Source organism: Sphaerodactylus townsendi, linkage group LG02, assembly GCF_021028975.2.
Source record: "Sphaerodactylus townsendi isolate TG3544 linkage group LG02, MPM_Stown_v2.3, whole genome shotgun sequence".
Taxonomy (NCBI): Eukaryota; Metazoa; Chordata; class Lepidosauria; order Squamata; family Sphaerodactylidae; genus Sphaerodactylus; species Sphaerodactylus townsendi.
In genome coordinates, this window is record NC_059426.1 from 60,563,566 (window position 1) to 60,578,792 (window position 15,227).

General features: G+C 39.5%; 1 protein-coding gene across 1 annotated transcript in view; it reads right to left on the reverse strand.

Annotated features, from left to right (window-relative positions):
• Window positions 1–15,227, reverse strand: part of EPB41L5 (erythrocyte membrane protein band 4.1 like 5) — an 84,949-nt gene that overhangs the window by 37,448 nt on the left and 32,274 nt on the right. The window contains exons 10-16 of the mRNA XM_048486702.1: window positions 13,771–13,859; window positions 13,109–13,178; window positions 7,332–7,501; window positions 6,571–6,677; window positions 6,098–6,125; window positions 4,388–4,430; window positions 3,101–3,216 (exon numbers count right to left, since the gene is read on the reverse strand). Of these exons, the coding sequence (XP_048342659.1) occupies window positions 3,101–3,216; window positions 4,388–4,430; window positions 6,098–6,125; window positions 6,571–6,677; window positions 7,332–7,501; window positions 13,109–13,178; window positions 13,771–13,859 (623 nt within the window). The remainder of the gene's footprint in view (window positions 1–3,100; window positions 3,217–4,387; window positions 4,431–6,097; window positions 6,126–6,570; window positions 6,678–7,331; window positions 7,502–13,108; window positions 13,179–13,770; window positions 13,860–15,227) is intronic.

Sequence of the window (15,227 nt, forward strand, 5' to 3'; positions counted from 1 at the left end):
CACTTCTAATCACTGTGCAGCATATACACTGGCAGGATCTCAACTAAAACAAGCATATTAAAGGAATAAAGGAAGTATCCAGAACACCAAGGGAAACGAGGCAGTAAAAGCAGCACAGCAGTCTTCTTTAGAAAAGATTTTCAATAAGTTTGTATCTTAACAGCTCTGTTAAGGATTTGGTTCTTTGCAGTGTTAATTCAAATACCACATCTGGATGTTTCTTTTGTGAGAAGCTGTTTATAACAGCTGCTACTCATACACCCATAATGGTGTACAGCAGAAAAAGTAGTTGCCAATGTCTCATCAACATTGACAACAACCACTTCAATGGAATGCAAACAAACAGGTTTTCCAAGCATCCAAAATTCCCTGTACACTAAAGGGACACTTGTCTTGCATCTAGGACAATTGTGCTTTTGTGTGTTTAAGAACAGTAAAAGCATAGAAGATCATAGCCAGCACCAGGCTGTTTTATTCTGGGGTTCAGCTGCAGGAACATCACTTGAGATGCAGCGGGAGAAGGGAAATCCGCAAGAACTGCCACTCCCTCTTCCAGCAACAGAAATGAGGGTCATTCAGAGGGTGCATGCCATGTAGAACAAACTTTGTAGTTTATACTACAAACTATTTGCTTTGCTGTGGATTGCTGAGAAATGACAATAAAGTGTTTTGTCACTCTGAGACCACAGATCACACCCTTTTGAATGTCATGGACTGCCCTAGAGCTCAACATTAACAAAACAATTTTAAGTCTGAAGTGGCATAATTGAAATACTTTTCATTCAACCTCATGTTTCCAAACAGGCAAAGAACCATTACCCAATTAAAAATGTAAACCCACTGCAGTTCTTATCGTTTTAGTTCTTTAAATAATTTTTTTCTAAAGAAGGTTTATAAAAGTAGCAAGGGTAGAGTCACGTTAAGGCAGCAGAGTAATTAAAGGAGTGACAGGTTGATGTAACAAAGCCCCACAAGCAGTGCCAAGTGGTTTCTCTTCAAGCAAAGACAAACATTCCACCAAGTGCATCCAGCTTAATCTCATTCCAGATTTCACACTCAGTGCAGCACACTTGATTGACTGCAAGCTCCAAACAATTCTTTCGCACTTTCCCTTTACCACAATAAGCTATAAAGTGTGTACCCAGCAGTACACACTTTTTCTCACTATTACCAAGGGCAAGCTCTCTCTCTCTCTCTCTCTCTCTCTCTCTCTCTCTCTCTCTCTCTCATGAATACACACTCACTTCCCTCGTTCAGATGCTGGTCTTCTGCTGCTACTAAACCTAAGTTTGTCTGACAAGCACACTGGAATGAGGACTAATACAAAGTGTGATAGAGGGGCAGGAACTGAGGAAAAAGACAAGTTCTATGACTAGGAGTTTTCATTTAACACACATACAGCTGTTGTTCGCAACAACTCTTCTAGGAAAGAACACTGCCAACTCACAGCTGGAAAAGCTGGAGGCAGACTTCAGGGAGGTAGCATAGGAACCATGGGAACAAATAGGGAGTCATGTATCATCTGTCAAGCTCTCGGAGTTTTCCAAGAACTCCTTCCTAAATAACAGCGTTCTATGCAGATTTGAGACATCATGCATCTATCATGGAGTATGTACACATAAAAGGAAGCCAGAACTGGCTTCCAGTTTCACAATTCCAAATTAGCTTCAGGTAGGAAGCATCACCTATGAGTCAGCCCTAGACTTTCAAGAGAAATGGTCAGTATATTGTGAGTCAACTTGTATACTTTTTTTTACAATTGTAAAGACCAGAATATGGTTCTTTAATAATGAAAGTAAGGGTAACAAGCTTAAGGAGGGAGGGATTGTATGGACTCTATATGATTCTATATTCACAGTACAAGTATAGCCACACAGATCTAGACATCCTATCAACATCATTTATCCTCTTGCAAACAGTATCAGTCTGTGGCTACCCTTTGACATAATTTTATAGGGCTAAAAAAGACACATAGTGAGAACTGTTTGGAGCTGGAGTCTAACAGTTCCACACAAAGATGCTACCAACCAGCATGCGAATCGCAATTATGCCAAGCTTATAAGAGATATGTCACCAAACCGATAAGACGATAAAAATAAATACCACCACCAGCAGGGAAGGAAGAAACTGATTGATCAATCAAGACCTCAGAGAAAAATCTCCAATTTCAGACACTAGAACAAATCAAGACCAAAAAGAAAAGAGAAAGTACCCTTTCATTGTGCTTTTGATTGCAGAAAAAGAATAGGACAAGCAAAAGTACAGCATTCAATATAAAGCCCATACTTTTAAAAAATAGACAAATATCATTAACGACATTTGCACAAAACACATTGGTCTAAAACAACAGTCAGAATCACAAGCAATTCATATTTACAATATCATTTCCTCTAAGATATATAAAAGCAGATTCAGATGCCAATCGTATGTAGGAAGATTTTTGAGAGAATGGAATCTGCTTAAGACCATAAGTTGACTGGTTCTCTTGAAAACGTAAGAGAATTAAAGGTCCTCTCATTTATATACTGTTCCCTTTGAGGTTAAAGTCAGTATTCTGGAGAGAAAATAAGGCTGAAAATGAGGAACTAGGGTCTTATCTTGATGTTCATCCAGAGCCTGAGCCACCAAGAGAAGAGAAATGAATTTAAATGAAACTCTTATCTACAGTCATTTCCATTTCTAAGCAAACGCCTTCTGATCACTGTAGAAATGTAGGCAGTAGAGAAATTGAAGTTTTTGTGTACATGTTTGAAATATCTAAAACATGTGGCTATATTCTCCTATGCCCTTCTATGTTGAGCACTCTGTTGTGAGCACAATTATGGCTGAACAGGGTAGTTGGAGAAATCTTCCATTTCATTCCATAGAAAACAACCAGAATGAGACCCCAATAAGAAGGTGCTACAGAGAATCAAGTTTGCCCCAATTCACCCAAATAGTCCACTGATACAGCACTCAGACTGGACTCAAAACAGGTTTTGTGCTCAAACACTTAGATTTGATTACAGTATCTACAGTAATGTGCAGGCAAGGCATTTGACATGAATCGCAATAACATTCTCTTTCCAAAGCAGTGCAAGCAGAGACCAGAATCACACACCATTTGTTGTCTTGATGGACGATCCCAGGACTTCTTGGAAGAGTTTCTATTTCAACTAAGGCTGGGCCAGAAGAAACGGTTACTGTTGAGGGCAAGGCTGGCATTGCATTCCAGTTCTTGAAAGACAAAACATGAAGGCTAAGAGATTTTTGTCACATATATTATTGTACAGATAAAAACGAAACCAAGCATTTTCCCCTTATGCTAAGAAAATGAGGAACAGTTCACTTTTCTCACATGGCTGGATTCTGACAGTGAGCATACCACCTCACCCTAAAAGGTACACAATACTCCTGCAAGAAAATTGTCTTTAACAACAGTGATGGTTACAGGTACAAATGGCTTGAAAAAGGAATTAGACAGATTAATGACAGATAGGTCTATCAGTGGTTACTCTTCAGGGGGACGAAAGGGAGCCTCCGCATCCAGAGGCGGTAAACTTCTGACTACCAGTGCCGGGAAGCAACATCAGGGGAGGGCAACTCTTCGGCCAGTGTGTTAGGCAGCATGCTGAACTAGATAGACCACTGGTCTGATCCAGCAGGGCTTTCCCTTTGTATGTTCTCCCTTTGCATGCAATTGTTGGATGGGAAGCTGTCAAAAGAAGAGCTATTTCAGTGCACACATTTCTCCATTCAGGGACATTGGGGAAGAGTTTTCTACTTGAGTATGCAGTTTCATTAGTTTAAGAGCTCATGGACCTAGCCATGCTCATTGAAAAGCCAGTTGGTGCAATGGTCAAGAGTACTTTCTATCAGCTACATCTGACTTGCCAGCTTTCTCCTTTCTTGGATTCAGATATTATGGCCATTCTGATCAATGCTTTTGTAACCTCTTAGCTAAATCACTACAACATGCTCCACAATGGGCTGACTTTGACGACTACTCAGAAGCCACAGCTAGTCCAGAATCCAGCAGCAGCCTGATTATCAGGAGTTAGAGTATGGGAAAATATGTTACCCATTTTTAAACAACTACATTGGCTGTCAGCTTGTTTCCAACTGGAGATCTTCATGAGGATCTGTAAGTTTTGTTTTTGTGCCAGGACTTTTCATGGAATATGAGCAGCAAGTATCTCTTGTGGAGGAATTATTTGTTTTTTGGTTTTTTTTTGTAATTCTTTAATTACTTATTAGCTATCTTCAAGACTAAATTAGCAAACTACCTTTTTTTCCATTTAATAGATGGAAAATAAGGAGAATGTACCTTTTCAAATTCTGAGGACATTTTCTTATGGCCCAAAGGCTTATTAAAAGAATTTTAAATAAGCAGAACAGTCAAACTTACCTGCTGCAATCCATTATTTTGGCTTAAAGCATTATTTGGAAGGCTGAAATAAAAATCCAATAATTTCAATTTCACAAAGACAAAATTGCTAAATTATGCATTTATCCAGTCCTTTCAGACAAAGCATTATTTCGTTTGAGATTTACACCTCACCATTTGGGTTCACAAAAGCTTTCAAAGTAGCTCTTTATGATACCAGCATTATAAACACACATTATATGGGGTTTTCCCAGAACCATCTTCAATGTACATGAAGCTAAAAGTCAAATTATGGTTAAAATTCTACCAATTTTTATACAAGAATCATGAAGTAATGCAAAACAATCATGCAAAGGAGGAAGGGCAAACTTGTTTGAAGGAAAGGCAAAATTGAAAACACAAAAGGATAAAATATCCCGTTGACTACTTCAAAGAATGTGCTACTTTTATAAACCTTGTACACTGGGACATAGAAAACATTATTTGCCTCAACTCTATGCACATCAAGTTTCAATGTATGCTCCTAGAAGGGCATAAAACACACCTAAAACTATATTAGGTTGCTCTGTTCTCATATGAACTTCCCTGTACAGGAAGATTCAGACCTGGTACTAAATAATATTTATTTGAGCAGTAGTACCTTCTCTCTGCTTAGCTAATGTTTTTGACTGATACAGTATGCATCTTTCATGATCAATTTTAATTACCAATGTTAATTACCATGTGCAGTCAAGCACATTACTGGCTCTGGCCAACAATGTTCTCGGTAAACAATCAGTGAAAAAGATTACCCTGAGGCTACTTGTCTTTCACCAGACAGGGAAATCAGTTCAACTACCATAGAAAACAGTATGAAAAGAAAACTGTGAAGCAAGGTTGCTTGCAACCATAACAAATAAATCTTGGGTTGGATCTTACAACTCCCTTCTACCATGTTCTCTAACAGAGAATCTGCTCCATCAGAAAAGTTGCTTTCTATTTGAGAAAGTCTATCTCTGTTGGAAGAAGTTGGACAGTACAACCTTCTAAATCCATTGAAGTAAAAAGGTTAGAAAAGCGTAACTCCATTTGTTATCACACTATTAATGAAAGAGGGTCACAGGATCCAACACTCAAATGGTGGGGAGGAGGATGTCAAAAATTGGGCAAACTTGAATATTCTCAGCATTTTGTTTGTTAAGTAGCAAACTTGGTAATTTTTAGAAGACCAGTGGGAGAGGCAAAGGAGGAAGCCAATATCAGAAGAATTTTATAGCAGAAGAACACTGGAGATTGTGGCAAAGTCAAACTTACCTGCTGCATTTTATAGAAGAACACTGGAGATTGTGGCAAAGGAATTTCACACCTTTTGCACCTCATACAGTGTCTTTCTGCCCCTCATACAATACAATGAAAAGTCTTCCTACAAGTTTCAAACATGCTCCTTTTTTGCTACACAAAATATCAAAGTTTCAGAAGAATCATCTAGCTACTTAATCTCTTTTCTCTTAAATTTTCTCATCCAGAGAAAATTGTTTTTAAATAACTGAATGAACAGTCTACATGGGTAGCCAATTTATGGAAGCTCTGAGCAATGACAATTTGGTATTTAACATCCTCATCCCCATAAACCTTTCTTGATAGTCCTATGTAGATGACCAGACGAGGTAAAAATGTTCAGAAAGAAATGATTCTCAATACTCATGAAAGGAAGAAACATTACTTTAGAAAACTCAAACGGACTTGTCTTACCTGGTTTCTTCAGATTTAGTAAAATTGGCTGCAATAAAAAAATTTAAAATCAGTTGTACAATATCAAGAAATTTCCATTAAATGGTTAGAATGAACTAAAGCCAAAACACATTTTAAAAACTACTAAAACGGAGTGGGGGGGAGCAGGGGGGAGAACATGCAAGGCCAAAAGGGAAATAAAACCATATAGTGCCCCTGTGGACAGTACTGGAATTCTTAGCACTGACTGGGATCCAAACAACTATGAGTTCATGAACTATTTTCAGACTTGTTTTACCTCAACCATTATGATGCCCTCTATGCCATGCAGAACTGTTTTTGGAACTTCCTTCAGTGCTATGGCACGGGAGTTGTATGTTAAAAAAAAGAGTAGTCAAAAATTCTACTGATTTATTATGATCTTAAGAAATTCTTTAGATCCTGGGCATTGTCTACAAGAATAATAGCAATGTTAGTAGCGAAAGGGAAGGTACCTCTCATTTGTAGTGTCCTCCGTGAATATCGTTTGCTAGGCCTTCTTTCAAAAGAGGCTGATCTTCTAGCTTTATTCGTCTTTGTTGTCTGGTACTCTGTTTTCCCACTAGATTGAATTGAGGAATTGAGCAAAGGAATAAAATAAACTCAAAAGAGCTCAACATTTTTCCAACTACTGGGGTGAATACAACTATCCTCCAAGGAGCCTTCCTCCAATTAAAATGATTATTCTGAAATGGAAGAGCCATTTAAGATGGAGGAAGACTTCTTAAGCTGGAAGAAAGCTTCAAATGCTGCTCCAAACAGTGGTAGGACCCATTCCAGTGAATATTTTCTCAATAAGGCATCTACCTGGTACCTGGTACACTTATTCTGGTTCAGAGTTTTCATTAAGCTGTATATATAACCTCTTAAAATACTGACTGAAAGGTACATAAGAATAGGAGAAAGAGGACTGAGGCTAGAAAGACAAGAATTTGTAGCGTTTAACCGTTCTGCCATTTGAAGACCATACAGATAAAACAGAAGCTATTCGTATATGTTTAGAACTTTTCTCTATAATAATTAAATAGGGGAAATTATCATTGCAAGTAATGGAATAAACTAGTCTGAACAAAGCAAAAGGCTGGGGTGCCGTTTCCCATGTTTTACAGGTTGTGACCAGCTTAATCACCACTTTAAAATTCTTTCCTTCGTGGCAGTCTATAGATTTAGAAACAAGTCAGGCAAGGAGACCCGGAATAAAAGAAAGACTGCTGACCTGTATCTAAACCGTGACCCCAACCGAATGAAGCCTGACCGACTGGAACCTTTTTGGACGGGTCCACGGAGGCGGAAGAAGGCATGATGCTCAACCGCACACTTCCATAAATGTTTGCAGGCTTTTGGGTGATCCAGTCTAAAAACAAATGTATGCTCCTGCTCCTTGCCCTTGAAAGACAACACAAAAAGGAACATTATAGCATTAAAAACCACTACTTTCACACCTCAAACAAAAGCTATATTCACTGTTGGAGGAAAAGGATTTCCTCTTTAACAAGCGCTGGGGATAATTAGGAAAGGAATTGAGAATAAAACTGCAAAGATTGTCATGCCCTTATATAAAGCAGTGGTGCGACCGCACTTGGAGTACTGTGTCCAGTTCTGGTCGCCGCATCTCAAAAAGGATATTGAGGAGGTAGAAAAAGTGCAGAGAAGGGCAACAAGGATGATTGAGGGACTGGAGCACCTTCCCTATGAGGAGAAGCTGCAGTGTTTGGGACTCTTTAGTTTGGAGAGGAGACGTCTGAGGGGGGATATGATTGAAGTCTACAAAATTATGCATGGGGTAGAAAATGTTGAAGAAGTTTTTCTCTCTTTCTCACAATACTAGAACCAGGGGGCATTCGTTGAAAATGCTGGGGGGAAGAATTAGGACTAATAAAAGGAAACACTTCTTCACGCAATGTGTGATTGGTGTTTGGAATATGCTGCCACAGGAGGTGGTGATGGCCACTAACCTGGATAGCTTTAAAAGGGGCTTGGACAGATTTATGGAGGAGAAGTCGATTTATGGCTACCAATCTTGATCCTCTTTGATCTGAGATTGCAAATGCCTTAACAGAGCAGGTGCTCGGGAGCAACAGCCGCAGAAGGCCATTGCTTTCACCTCCTGCCTGTGAGCTCCCAAAGGCACCTGGTGGGCCACTGCGAGTAGCAGAGAGCTGGACTAGATGGACTCTGGTCTGATCCAGCTGGCTTGTTCTTATGTTCTTATGCTATCCACAAGTCAGGAGATGAGATCTGCCATTCCTGTTTTAATTTTCAGTATGTAATATTATATCTTTAAGAACTACCTTTCTTCCGGTTTCCCTGGCGTACAACAAACCAAAGATAAAACATACATTGTAGATGATTGTTCAGATTCTTGTTTATGATGAGTAAATTGCCCTTTGAAAATAATGCTTGCTAAACAACATAGTCACTAGAATAAAAAAGCTACACAGATCCAAAAACAAGGCACAGATTCAACATATACATTACTCTGTTGTCCTGATCATGATCTTTTTGTTTCTTTTACATAACAGAAAGCCAATCGTACTTAAAATGTTACTATACAAATGATTTAATAGACTTCTGTAAGAGAAAGAACAATCTTGGAGGAAGTAGTGAAGTGCTTTTTATTACTCTGCCACAGTACATGTAGCATCACAAAGTTATTTAGTTTATATTTTTGTAATTGAAAACATGTTGACTAAATATGGACAGAAAGTGCATCTGGATGTGTCCAAGCATGCTATATCACTGAATCACTTGGAATTCAGAGATTCTAGAGATACTTCAATGGCTCACGTACGTGGGTAGAAAAGGCTGTCCTTCTACTTCCAAGATACTCTGTAAACAAATTTTTGCCTTTTGAAAATTATTAAGTCAACTTGGAGAAGCATCACTGCCCTTTAAGCTGATCTCCTCCTAGCTTCCACTAACACATATCCAAAGTTTTGTCACTGTTTACTTTATAACTTCCTTCATTTTACACCAGAAGCAACCACAGTTTGAGGGGCAGAGTGCCACCTTCACTACTAGGCAGAACTGAAGGGTACAAAGAAAGTGGCAGCCTTGCCAATGGGAATCAGTTTCACTGCTGCCACAGCTACAGCTCCAAGCAGGACTGCAGTTTCTGAGAGGCTAGTGGAACTCAATGTGAACATGGGGTAAAATGTCATTTGCCAGCACTGGGTTCCACTAGCCCATGAGAAGCTGTGTGTTTGTATAGTGCTGCAGCTATGATACCAGCGGCCATCACCAGCACCTCTTATTGCTTTCAAGTTAAGGAGACCACCTTCTCCTCACTCTTCAGTACAGCACAATGGTGAAGGCTGGGATATTCCCTACATTCTGTATTTCTAATATCTCTTTAATGAATGCATCTTGAATGCTTGGCATCTGCTCTACACTCCTGGATTTATTTCTATACTGCCTTTCCAGCCAATCAGGGTCCACAAGGCAGCAAACATAAAACACCAAAACATTTAAAGAATGAAAAAGACAGTTAAAATTATACAATTCAATTAAAACCAATTAAAAACACATCAATTCTTCAACCTGACAGAGGGTGCCTAGGTGGAACCATGTCAATTGCCTGGGTAATTTCCCCGTTCCAGAGGTCAACCAAGACACTGACAGGAATATGGACTAAATCAGCAGAAATGCCATCTAAAACACTACTGGATCCATCAGACTACAGGGGCAGATGATCTTGACCCCCGCCCCCCCAAAGTCTAAACCCAAGCAAGTAGTGATCTGTCTATGACAAGGGGGCAGTCTTCAATCCCCCATCTTCAAGAAGAAGAAGAAGAAGAAGAAGAAGAAGAAGAAGAAGAAGAAGAAGAAGAAGAAGAGTTTGGATTTATATCCCCCCTTTCTCTCCTGCTAGAGACTCAAATGGGCTTACAATCTCCTTGCCCTTCCCTCCTCACAACAAACACCCTGTGAGGTGGGTGGGGCTGAGAGAGCTCAGAAGAGCTGTGACTAGCCCAAGGTCACCCAGCTGGCGTGTGTGGGAGTGTACAGGCTAATCTGAATTCCCCAGATAAGCCTCCACAGCTCAGGCGGCAGAGCTGGGAATCAAACCCGGTTCCTCCAGATTAGATACACGAGCTCTTAACCTCCTACGCCACTGCTGCTCCTTCACCAGATCAAATCAGATCACCTTCACCAGATCAAGAGTGTGACCTGCAAAATGTGAGGAACCTGATATTACCTAAGACAGTCCATGATTATCACAGAGACAATGAGACCCTGAGGTGCTTCTGACAAGGTAGTTTTGACATGGATACTGAAGTCCCTCAAATTGTAAGCCTACAATTGTAGATTGTAAGCCTAAGAGTCCTCAGCACCATGTCCAAGACCACAAAGGGAAGCTGGGTAACCAGGTGGGCAGTTTGCCAGCCTGTTCACTTGTGAGGCCTGTTCTATAGCCTTCTAGATAATATAATGTAATGTAATTTACAAGAAAAGAATACAGAACAACCTGAATATAACCTCTTTGGCACAGGTTTACTTTTGGGCAGCACTGTACTCTTAATTTTATATGTCATTTGCATTTGTACATCCTATTATTGGAAAGGCCTTCGCTATGATCATCTTTCAAGTATCACAGAAATTTCGGCTGCCATTCAAGAAAGACTGGGTGCACAACGTATCAAGTCATACATATATTACAAGTCATACATATATTACATACACCATACATTAATACACAACAAGTGTTCACAATTTAGAGATGATGAGACAAAGCAAGAACTTTTCAGAGTTTACTGCTCTGTGGAAAGACAAAGAGAGAGTATGTCTCTCTGTGTAGACAGACAGACAGTGTCAAATTCTAGATTCTGTACCTCTAACACATGTACAGTCCCAGTTACAAGATCTTTTTTGGGGGGGAGGGGGGGAGGAATATAAACATTTCAAGAAACCTAAATAATTAGTCTTCTCACTGGACTAATAATTAGTCCTCCTAGGCTTCTAGTACTAGGCTAAAAAGAATGCTTTTTAAACACTCAAACTCCCATTCTATTTTTTCCACAAGAATTTCCCAAGTGTCTACAGATAACATATCAAAATTGCAATCCATGATGCAAAAATAATAGAAAGATAGACTATACCAAGCAGGAGTTAAAGGAATAATATCACAAGTAACCATTTAGGGATACAAGGTCTCATCATATCATGTTCCATTTGCCTTGAGCACTAGAGAGAGATAGTGAGCTACCAAACTATTGCTTGACTGAATAAATGCCAGGGCTAATCTAAAGATAAACTCCTTAACAGGTGGGACCTTAAGATTACCTTCTGGCAGACAGCTTTGAAAATAAGAGGTAGCAGGGAATTATATACAGCCACTCAGTAAACATTTGCTTGGCTATCTGAGCATGTGCTTAAATCTCTCCACTTAAATTAGTGTTTAACTCTGGCTGCGCTTTATCACAGATGCATTTATTTACTTCTGTAGTACTGCCTATCTCTAAGATTAGGAAGATACTACTTCAAAAAGCAAATACATATTTGTATAATAATTATTTCATAAGCTGGCAAAAACATATTTTAAAAATGAGCCCTTCTACTGCAGACTTAATTTGTTAGCCAGTCCAAACAGAAAGCTTTAAGCTTCCCATGGATTTGGGAAAGACTCTAATGAAGATATTTCACAATTGTGGGAAAGCCACTACAACTTTGAACAAAGAAATCAAGTAGATTGAAGCACATTCTATATTAAGTACAAGACATAAAGGTGATGTAATAGTTATATCTGACTCTTAAATTGGTGTTATTATGCATAAGTTGGATGAGAGCTAGCAGTCTCTGGTCTATGGTAGTGGCCTTCAATTTGTACCAGAGTCTTTCCCTGCAAACGGAGTCAAATGCCGCTTTTAGATCTACAAATGTCGCGTATAATGAAGTTGCTCTGCTGGATGCATATTTCTCTATGAGATGTTGGATTACTAGGCAATGGTCTAATGTCGAGCGCCCTTCTCGGAATCCCGCCTGCCCCCGGGCTAGAACTGATTCTGTGTCCATCCATTCAGAGAGTTTTTCTAAAAGATGTTTTGCATATAGCTTGCTAATCACATAGTAAGCTTATGGGTCTATAGTTTGAAGGGTCCATCTTGTTTCCCCTTTTATAAAAGGAAACAATGATGGCCGTATCCCAGTCTTTTGGTAGCCGGCAGGATTCGTTGAGATGGGTGAACAAGGATGCAAGAAAGGGAGCCTGCCAATCAATGTTCTCTTTCAAAAGTTCCGGGGAGATACCATCAATCACCGGAGCCTTCCCGTTTTTAACTATTTTATATATGACTTTACTGCTGCTGAAGAAATGGGAGACAATTTTAGTAGGTTTTTAGTGTCCGGAAGGGGTTGTGAATGGTCTGGCCAGTCATAAAGAGACTGGAAAAAGGAGGCCCAACTATTAGCTGGGATTCCTGTGGAAGTGTTTGTGAATTTTATAAATGAAATAATTCACAATTTGTTGTTCTGGGGGGTAACAGTGTATTTGGATCCTAACAAGGTTCGAGACGTGTTGGGATGGGAACCCCCATGCACCCAGCAGCATTTGTAGGGTTTACCAACTTTTATAGGGACTTCATCTCAGATTTTGCAAGAAACTGCTCTCCCCGTGATGTAATAGTTTCCTAGACACATTAGAACCCAAACTTATGAGGGCTTTCAAGATATGCCTATACATCCTAATAAAAATGTGCATTTAGGCCTGACCACATAGGCAACTCAGGGGATACATAAGCATACATTTAGCACTACACCACAGAAAATATCTCTTACTTCTTAAATGGTGTTTTATGTAATCAAGAATCTTTCTAGACAAGCAGATACAGAATTGGCATGATTAATGGATTTAAAGATGCATCTATTGACAGAATAATATTCCAATCACAGAAGGGCACCTTTGGAGTCAACTCAATTACAACAGAACTACAATCACAATTTTATAGCCATCATTCCTTTATAAAACATGGTGAAACAGAGAGGTATTTTCTTTACCTGCTCATCATCTTCAACCACCACCAGTGTTAATTTATTCTTCCTGAAGTCCAGCCTGGTTATCTTTGGCCTGTGGAGTTGGGGAAAATCCAGAACCAGTCATATCTCTATACTTTATTATAATTTTTTCTAATAAAACTAAGATACCACACATTATCTTGTGATACAAGTCAAAATATGTAAAAATTACAAGTTAACTGACAGGATCTTGTGAAACACTCAGGTAGATGCATCAATAGTTTCAACACATGAAAAAAGCATTTTCATTTTCTATGCTCTTGAATGTTTGCATTTGATTCAACGATACCACTTTCCTAGATGTTTCTAGGTAACTAAACAATATTGCAGCAATACACTGTCAGATTTTTAACTAGTCTGGTGCTTTGAGGGTAAGTTCAAGAAAACAATTGGCTCTATCACTCAGGGACTTCATGTTAATTCCAATATAATGCAAATGGTAACACCAATTAACACAATAGTCATTATTTTTGCAAAAGACTCAAAGCAAAAAGATACATTCATTTCTAAGAACAATGCAATTGGTGGAGCATATCAGAGAATGTCAATGCGAGGTAACATTTGCTTGGATTTCAAATGGTTTAGGTGTCCTTATTAAAAGCTAGACTGTAAATGCTAAAGCAATTATGAATGATCCAGCTTACCAGAAGAACAAGCCAATCTTGGTTTCTCCTTCAAACACAAGAACTCCTGTGGGTGTTAGTCCAAGGCTATAATCATTACCATCTCTTGCCTAATTGACAGCAATTAACATATTAAGTTAGAATATCCCCACAGGTGTAAATTCATGCTGGTGTACAGATTACCTTTGGTTTAAATATACTTTTATTCATTGTCAAGACTGAGCATTTAATCTTGCTACAGCATCACGTATCTCAATTACAGAAGCCCGGCTACTATGCATATATTCTATTCTAGTGCACTCCCTCCTAACGAAAAGAAAGAGTATCTGTAGTTTTAATGAAGTGTTGTTTATTTTGTGCTTTGAATTGTTTATGATGGAGCTAGCCCACTTAACTTGTGCAAATGGAGGCCACTTCCACTTGGTCAAACAAATGAAAACATGTAACTTCCATATACTGGATAAGACCACTGTTTGATCTAGTCTCAGACCAGCAGCATCTCTCAAGGGTTTTAGGAAGTCTTTTGCATCATCTACTACTTGATCCTTTAAACAGGCATGCTGGGGAATGGACCTGGGACTTTCTGCATACCTAACAGATGTCATGGCCTGGACTCCATGAATTCTCTCCTGCTGCTACACCCACCTACACTATATTCCACACCATTCCTAAGGATCATCCAGCTCCCAGGAGTGCTTTGGAATGGGACACGGGGACCTGTAGCAGGCAAAAGTATTTGTATATACTGTTGATTGCTCTGTGGACTGAGTTTTAGAAGGAGGCACACACACATATACATACAATGCACACTATAGCAACATGAAAAAAATTCCTTATCATTATTCTAGACTGCTGGCTTCTATTCTTTATGTATTTATCTGAGTTGTTATCCAGATCCTAGTCACATTTGTTGGAAGAAAAAAATTACCAGTTTCATCAGAATTGGTCTTTAGTTAACGCACTGTGAAATCTCTGTTTAAGTTATCTTTAAAGCTTTCAAATAAGGTCAGCTCTACTGCATAAGGGCAGCGATGCTAGCATAGGGAGCAAATGCATTGGCATCCGGCTGCCCCTCAGTGCCGCAGTGGCAACACCAAGAGGTTAGGGGTGCCATGGAGCGACAATGCCATCCAAGAGGATGCTGGGGGGGGGGGGATGTTCCAGGGTGGAGACAACATTAGTTGACTCCCACCTGGGGTTTAGGGTCAGGAGAATGGTGTCCCAGCCTGTGGATTTATACCTTCCAAAAGAATGGCATGAGTCCATTTGGCCTTAAGAAGGTCTTTCCAGAACTCAGGGCAGGAGTCAGTTATCCCTGCCTATCTGCACTGCCTGAAAGCCCTCTGGAGGTGTGAGGGCAGCGACTCAGGCTTTGGACGGGGTTACATGAGAAACAGATCCCAAACATTCTTATATCGCATCATCAACACAGCCTATAGGCTTACTTATCTTGTTTTCTTTCTATTTCATTTTTGTAA